General features: G+C 45.0%; 1 protein-coding gene across 4 annotated transcripts; it reads right to left on the bottom strand.

Annotated features, from left to right (window-relative positions):
- Window positions 1-1,054: 1,054 nt before the first annotated feature.
- Window positions 1,055-7,636, bottom strand: LOC136449315 (transcription factor Sp9-like). 4 transcript variants are annotated; one of them, XM_066449308.1, is made up of 2 exons: window positions 7,098-7,636; window positions 1,055-5,122 (listed from the first exon to the last, which is right to left on the bottom strand). In XM_066449308.1, the coding sequence occupies exons 1-2, from the start codon at window positions 7,227-7,229 to the stop codon at window positions 3,815-3,817; spliced, it is 1,440 nt and encodes a 479-aa protein (XP_066305405.1). In that variant the 5' UTR covers window positions 7,230-7,636; the 3' UTR covers window positions 1,055-3,814. The 4 variants fall into 4 exon arrangements, with proteins under 4 accessions (XP_066305405.1, XP_066305406.1, XP_066305407.1 ...); XM_066449309.1 differs by having other exon boundaries at window positions 7,022-7,613; XM_066449310.1 differs by lacking the exon at window positions 7,098-7,636 and adding an exon at window positions 6,127-6,983.
- Window positions 7,637-8,080: the final 444 nt, after the last annotated feature.

The raw sequence follows: 8,080 nt of genomic DNA, 5'->3' as shown, positions 1-8,080 counted from the left end.
AATAAGCAGGGAAACAATATCATAAAGTTAGGTATAACTTGCTACATAATAACAATAAACTGACTGGATGTTTCAAACATTATTGGTTCGTATAGTTTGTATCATGACATTGTTTACGTTAGTTCAAGGAGGTTTAAAACCATAGTTTATTGCCAATCTAGATGCAAAGTCTGTGGAGTGTAAGTTTGTTTAGCACAGCGGGACTTTCCGTTCAGAGTTTACATTATCTTTAACGCGGGAAGTTTACAGTAACTTCCTGCCATTAGAGTTTTAATGTCTGCAAAATTTGAATTCTCTAACAAAAGCTCAATTATGTTGAATAGATATGTTTTCTTTCAAAGACTATTAAGTGAATTCCATATCCTATATCTTTTCTTACCACATATTGTGTTCGTTCTCCTTCCAACCCGTAGGCCTTTGAGATTCGTCAGTACATTTCATACGTTCTTTGTTCATTTTTCTTGCAGTTTGACTATACAGATTTACCTCTGAGTCGTTCTAATAAGTAAAGATAATCCAAATTTTGAACAAGCATTATGGCTTTGTACTTTTTGTTCCGGAAACGCTAATTTGAAAGATACTGGGTATTCTGCAGACCACTTTTTGTCTATCATCAAAAAAAAAAAGCCTACGGTTACTCTATTCAAGGAGGTTGAGAAATATACTATGTTCTAATTTAATCACAAAACTGAGAAACTCTAAAAGTTTGTGTTCTACTTAAAGGTAGATCTACGTTGAAGAAGAAACTATAGGCAGATCATTTGCAGAAAAGAACCTCTTAAATAGATACCGCTAAAGACATATCCATCACGCGTTTCTAAATCGATATATCGGAAGTCTATCACGTTGTCATTCATAACTTCTGAAGCACTCGCTCAGAAAATCTGGGGTTGACTTGAAAGGAAAATATACTGGTGTACCTTTAATAGATATGGTTGAGCTACCGTTATTATGTAGCGTTAGCTTCGCTCAAGTAGCTAGGTTTCTATAGGCATTGTCATCTTAATGAATATGATACAACGGGGACATGAAAGCAAAGATCAGATAGAAGGTATACTCTTCAAAGTGTTTAATAATAACGCAGTAATTTTGTACAGATACAACGTACAGTGCTACCGAAGGCACCAAATATACACACATTTACATAATCCGAGGAATTCCCTCCGAAACAACTCACTTCTCTGTTTTTTTTTACTTATTATATCATAACGTTACAGATGGAAGAATTACGATTTTGTGCGGCATTGCATGTGACAACAGAATTCATGAATATTAAAAGCAGATGGATATCAACAAAAGAAGATAAATAACGTCCTATTGTTGTTGGTTGACAATGATACAAATGACCACTTTTTTCGACTAGCCAACAACTTTGTTTCTTTCTTTCTTTCCTTCCTTTTCTTCAACAATCACGAATCTACTGTATTTTCCGTTACTTTCGTTATCCAGAATTTACGCTATCACATTCAACATGAATTTTGCAATTTTATATTTCATACACATTTTCCTAGACATTGTTCTGTTGAAACAACAACAAACTTTTCCCTATCTCGTATAACTTCCTTTCCTGACTAAAGTTAGCAGTGTATCTGACCACGTGCATTCTACTCTTTCATTTTTGACATGACAGCCTTTGTGCAATTTTTCATCCCTCCACCACGACTTTTTTTCCTCGCTCCGTGATAGCGAAACGTATTTAATTAGAACAGAGGACTGGAGAGGGAATATGTCCTCTCCACATTGCTGACAAAATCTCATCCCTTGGGAGAGGGAATCGTATTAATGTGTCATTTTCCTAGCGACCCGGAGGTATCATATGCCATGGCAGAAAATAAAGTATGACTGGAAATTGGGCGAGCATAACAAGAGAGCGTCTCTCAATTCATATCTATGCCGGCATCGCATGGTAGGACGATTCATCAAGCCTGGTGTGATTACATCTGTACCGTCCCAGGCGGGTTGGGGTGCCCGGTGTGTGTGTGACTGTGAAGCCCGTGATAAAGTCGTCTGCGCACATTAACAGTCGTGCCGTTATACGGTCCACACACAAACGTACAGATGGTATCACACACACACACATACGCGGCTGTTAGAAACGTGAACAGTTCTGCGTTATAAATGACTGTATTTTCAATAGACGGCAATCTAGAATGTTTGGGCTTGTTTCTGGGGATAGAAGACATTGTATGTTGCCAATATGATACAAATGTCATGTTTGGAAGTAAGAAAGAGAAAAATATTTCGACGTTAACAGTTCTGTGTTATAAATGGCCGAATTTCCAATTGACGACATTCTAGCGTTTTGGCTTGTTTCTGGGGTTTAATAGAACACATTGAATGTTGCCAATGATACAAATCTCGTGTTTGGAAGCTGGAAAGGGGAATGTTTCAATACTCAAAGATATATCCTTTTTTCATATGAACGAAATGCATCGGAAGAGCAAGTTAAAATGTATATATATTTCCAAGGAGTATTGTGCTTTCAAAACAGACTTCTAGAAAACGCTACAATCTTGTCTGTCGACGTCCGCCAAGAGGCTAGATGGTTGAAAATGGTATGATGAAATTCAGATTGTTTTTGTGTTTCTAAAGTTAGAAACGTTATAGAGTTTTAAAGGTATAACGTAAGATGCGAACGACGAATCAGCATCCTCTTATACCAACGACCGACAATATTCTAGTGTCTCTCCCTCTCTTAAGGGTGTTTTCAGCTTCTTTCCACAGAGGAAAACACAGTCACAATTTTGCCAACAACCTATATCGCCACAAGTGGTTTTCTTCTGTTCAAAACATCCAGGCAAAATTCATAAGTTGAAACAATGACTTTTCACGCTGTCCCCTTTGTTCAACGAGCCACACACTTTATTTTGGGCAGAACGAAACCGGACGCCTTTCCCATGTGTGAAAAAGACGTTGGCAATGTGTTCACCGTTCCATACCACATGGGATATTGATTTTAAACTGATTTACAGTACACCTGCGTATATTGGGATAGACTTGATGTATATGCGTACCATAGCGATGCCGTGTTGCTTTTTGTTACATACAGATATCACTTGTGCCGGCTGTACGAAGCTATACGACATCTATAGGCCGAGAAAGACTTCTAGCTTCGAGGTATACTGGTTGAAGAATATGAGAAGTTACCACAGCGCGATACAACAAGAGCCAAACAATGTAAGTGAAATTTTCACAAATTTACATCTCCCAAAGGATATTGTTATCCGAAAGGAGAGGATTTGATTTTGTTTGTTGTTGTTGTTGTTGTTAGTTTTAGGTAGAAAGAGTCGATCGTTTTTTCATACCCAGATAGCGCGTTGAAGTTTCGCAGTTGACTTTGGTATTGTAACACTCACAACTTTAACGTGAGTTAGGTGTCAAGAATCATGACATGGATATATATTCTACACGGTCTTTTACATTTCTTCTATATGGCTTTTTTAAAGAAGAACACGTTACATTTGGCTAGCACATTTGACCGTTATGTTACGCGAACAACTTCGCAACAACTGGAACACTGATCGACCTATTTTGCTAGGCTAGAAAATGCTCTCCGTTGAAGGTCTCACATCAACTTTGCGAGAGATCGGTGGTTGATCTTGAAATGTCTATCTATTATTGGAAAGCACTATCGAATACTTACAATCGCTAGTTTTGTAACATCTTTTTGCTCGGTCCAAATGTGGCTGTGTCTCTACCGATGCGACGGTTACGGGACGTTCCATAGAAAACATTTTGTCATGGTCAGGCCTTGAAAGCCCAAACTCGATCTACACGCTATGACAAAGTTCTAGGGTTCGACTTTTTCTGAATGCTAATTGGAATCCTTCTGACCTTCTTGGCCACCGGAATGGGGCGAGGTGACGGTCGGTTGGGAAGCGCTAATGTTGCCGAGGGCGGCCTGGTTGTTTCCCGATGTGTCGCAGCTGTTCTCGTCGGTGTCGGAGCAGTCGCTGCCCTTCTTGCCGTCGGTGTGCGTCTTGGTGTGCTTGGCGAGGTGGTCAGACCGCATGAACCTCTTGTTACAGACGGGGCAGGCGAAGCGTTTCTCCCCCGTGTGTGTACGGAGGTGCCGCTGGAGCTCGTCGGACCGCGTGAACCGTTTCCCGCAGAACAACCAGTTGCAGACGAACGGTCTCTCCCCGGTGTGCCAGCGGAGGTGAGCCTTCAGGTGCGACGTCTTGCCGTACACCTTCCCGCAGCCGGGGATGTGGCAGCTATGTTGGTTCTTGCGGCGGATGGCGGCTCCGGCGGGACCTAGCCGCTCCGCCTCTTGGCAGTTGGGGCAGTCGCATGTGGCCCGCCCGGTGTACCGCCGGGAGTTCCGCACGCCCGCGGTGGCCCCAAAGGCCGGTGTCGAGAGTAGGGGGGCGGACAGTTGCGATCCGCTTATGTCCGTTGAGGGCAACATTGACTTAAAACTGTCCTGCGCGAGTAGCGACTGCCCTGTCGGCAGCAGGTGCGTCGGCGTGGAGTTGAGCGGGTGGCTGAGTGCGGAATAGTCCGTGCCGTAGTTGCCAAGTTGCGAGTGCAACCCGCTCGTGTTCTGTACGTCCAGCCAGTTGGAGTTGGCGGTGTGCATGTCCCACCAGGCCGACGCGCTGTTGGTGACGTCGTTGGACAGACTCGGGTGTCCGTTGGTCTTGAACCAGGACTCGTACGGATGCGCGACTCCCACCCGCGGGTACATACTGGCCTGCATCTGCAGGCTATCCACGCCGGGCCCGTGGACCTTCTGTATGATGGCCGGCTGGCCGCTGTCGGTATGATGCGCCGACGTGCTGACTGAAGTGCTCTGAAGAAACAGGTCGCTTCCGTAGGATGTCATGCTGTTGGCGGTCGTGCTGCTAGCGAGGGGGTACCCTCCGCTTCCCGACATGGTGGACATGGACGGGAGAGAGTCCTGGAGAGACATGTGCATGGGTCTGGAGGACACGGCGCCGTTCCCGTGGCTGACCGACACGTGGTGGTGGTGACTGTTGGCGCCCGGCAGGGACTTCTTCCACGGGTAGAACCCTTTCCCGATGGCGGCGTCGGCGAGAGGTGGGGGACTCTTGTTTCCAATCTTATCGCAGGTGGCAGCGAGCATCGCTAAGGGGGTGGCGCCTAGACGTGGATGCTCCTGGAGAAAACAACAACGGGGAGGGGAAAAAACACAGGCGGTTCACATCTGTTCAACTCCCAGGACCTCTACAACTCATTTCTGTCGGACTTAAACAGCAAAACCTTCATCATATGACCCATAACTTTCATGTATAGTTCTCAGCATAATACCTGAACACAGCATTATAGTACGCCCAACAGTATTCTAATTTACAGTCGCAATTTCAAGCCAACTTTGCATGTTGTGAAGCAAAGCAAAATTGGCATATTTTGTGTCCTAACATTCGATATTATCTGATTGTCACAATCTTTAAACGTGAATATCTATATCATGATTTAAATGTACAGCATTTTTATGCTCTTGAATGTGCTATACTTTCCAAATGACGGTTTTTAGACTCAAACTGTGACTTCAAGGCGAGATGATAATGATTTCAACACCCTTCCCTACAGGAGCATTCGACAATTTCCATGGGATAGACCGCGGGAAATAGTCCATGGGAAAAACGCCATAGCCATAAACAATTATCAAATCGATAGACCAAAAGCCAGAATTGGGCCCAGAAGAATAAGGATATATACGAAACAAATGGAAATTTATGAGAAAATCATTGTATAGTGATCCTCTATGGATGCATCAATGAGTTAAATGTAGACATCTCTGTCAGAACCATTTTGACATGTTCTTGTGTGGTTACTGTTAAAAACTTCAAATTCGTAACGTTTGGGAGAAAATGGACGAATTATTATTGCAAACAACAGTTTTAACTCCTAGATATGAAAACATAGAAAAATGTCGACGTAAACCTGACCACAGAAATATGGATTTGGGGAATTCTGTGGAGTAGGAAAGCATTCGTCGATGTATGTGGATTACTACTGGTTGTAAAAGTAAAAATGATTTTGCCACGATGTGCATGGAAGAACTGTTAGGGCGTCGTTACAAACGGATGTCAAAGTTGAAGGCTACACGTAAATAGAGTAAACAAAAGTATGTGGCAATGTGACAGAGCGCGATCTTACATGGGTGTCGTCTGATTTTCCTCAGCGACAGACGACAGTCATAGCTGACATACCCTGGTTGTGTTGGCGCGCAAACCTATGTCAGAAATCCGCCAAAAACGTCACAGAAACGGCATCAAATCTTGAACATACGGCACGAATATCCGCCTGGTATATCCGTAGTCCAAAGAGTGAAATTTTGACGTAAGGTCTATCGGAAGGATCTCTCGAAGTTCCTGCCACGTTTTTACCGCTCTTTTTTCCACCGTAAGAACTGACAATCTGCTCGGAGCGCCTCTACCCCTATATAATCAATTCGCCCGTTCAAAGAGACCCAGCGGGGCGACGAATATCAAACTACCGCCGCACGATTCACGCTGACTTCGGTATGAATATTCTGTCATGCACTCGAATCAACTGCTAAATCAGGGCAATTTACTCTTTGTTATTCATTTGTAGAACAGAGAAACTAAAGATTTACCTCACGTCGCTCTGTGGACAGTTTTCATCGGTGAACAAGATCGGCAAACACCGGCCGTCAAAAGGCGATCTGTTTGGTCTCGAAATAAAATGTTTGTCCAAGTGGTGGGTATTAGCACCCTGAACAAGCCTGTGTAAATTCGAGTGTACACAAAGTCGCGTGCGCAACTGGATTTTCCAGATCGTCACAATCTGCCATTCGCTTCCGTGCTTATGTTTTTAGCCCAACCTTCGACCAAATGTCGCCTCTTTCCCCTAAACCTGACCGACCTAGAACAAGCTCGTGACATAGACTGTCGTGATTTACACGAAACGAAAACTCCCTCGGTGGAGTGTTCTCGTCTTGGGTTCTACCGAGGAGGGAATCGAGCATACACGGGGGACAAGGTTACCCGGCCCCGCCTGCGGATCTAGAACTGATCGGTCCCATACCAACCTTCTCGACTTTAGTCCGCTCGGCGGCAGCGGGTGGACTTCGGGCAGGAGGACAGAGTGAAGGAAAGTAGACTCACCCCGAGAAGTGAGGTTGCCATCCCACAACAGCAGGCCTTGATTCCGCAATTTGAAGCTCTTTGAGCGGCGTTTTCGTCCCTACCAAAGGGAAGGTGTACAATACAAATGGTCGGTTCCGCCCATTTGACCATATAATTGTGGTGTGGCTTCCCTTTGAAGGCCCGCTCAGGCCCCTCTCGACCAATCAGCGAGCTCCGTCGGAGTCTTGATTGATTATTCTAGTGACAAGTGGGGCTGAATTGTTGACATACACGGCGATTTACTCGCACCTCTACAAACAAGCAGGCACCAACGTCAGCACAGACTCACAATAATGGGATTTCATTACCCAAAATTGCTCATAATCCACCGCGATCGCGCAATTTTCCTCACGGCATCCCACCGTAACTTTTCCGGCATCCCCGCGACAAAAGCCCGGCTTATGACGATGCTAAATTTGACATTTTCAGGGCCATTTGCTCCTGCCATACTTCTTGAGGCGATACCATTTCTAGGACGAGCGCATCTCCAGGTGCAAACGGGATCAGAAAGATCAAAGAAAAAAAGGCATCTCTGAGAAGATGAGAAAAATGTGGTGTCGCGACCCCGCATCCGCTGCCGCACCTTTACCTGAGTCATCCTCGGGAGGATGGCACTCCCTCGCCGAGGACGTTTCACCAAGCGTACCCTTAACGGGGTTTTATATTTAGGGGCATGTTTCACGACTTAGCAGCTCCCAATTTCCCATAGAGCACCATGCGGCTTAGGACACCATGAGTTTCGAGCCGGTGAGCCTAATCCTCTGCGGGTCGCCTGGATAACATGCGGTGATAACCACCGGCCGTTCGGCTGAAATATTGGCAGACCCTGGGGCGATATTTTATTTTTCTGGGCAATCGCGGCCCATTTGTGGGGAATAAGTAGACCCGATAGCTCCTTTATCAGATCCGAATTGAGCCTAACTGGGGACCGATACGTCTCTGTTTCGGGCCACAATGCCCCT

The sequence above is a fragment of the Branchiostoma lanceolatum genome, chromosome 15 (assembly GCF_035083965.1).
Source record: "Branchiostoma lanceolatum isolate klBraLanc5 chromosome 15, klBraLanc5.hap2, whole genome shotgun sequence".
Taxonomy (NCBI): Eukaryota; Metazoa; Chordata; class Leptocardii; order Amphioxiformes; family Branchiostomatidae; genus Branchiostoma; species Branchiostoma lanceolatum.
This window is presented reverse-complemented; position numbering and strand designations above follow the sequence as displayed.

Excerpts from the sequence above, each read along its gene's own strand:
- LOC136449315 (XM_066449308.1), bottom strand. The coding sequence starts at position 7,229 with ATGGTCAAATGGGCGGAACCGACCATTTGTATTGTACACCTTCCCTTT. Across the intron at positions 5,123-7,097 it reads TGGCAACCTCACTTCTCGGG|GAGCATCCACGTCTAGGCGC; the intron begins GTGAGTCTACTT and ends TGTTTTCTCCAG.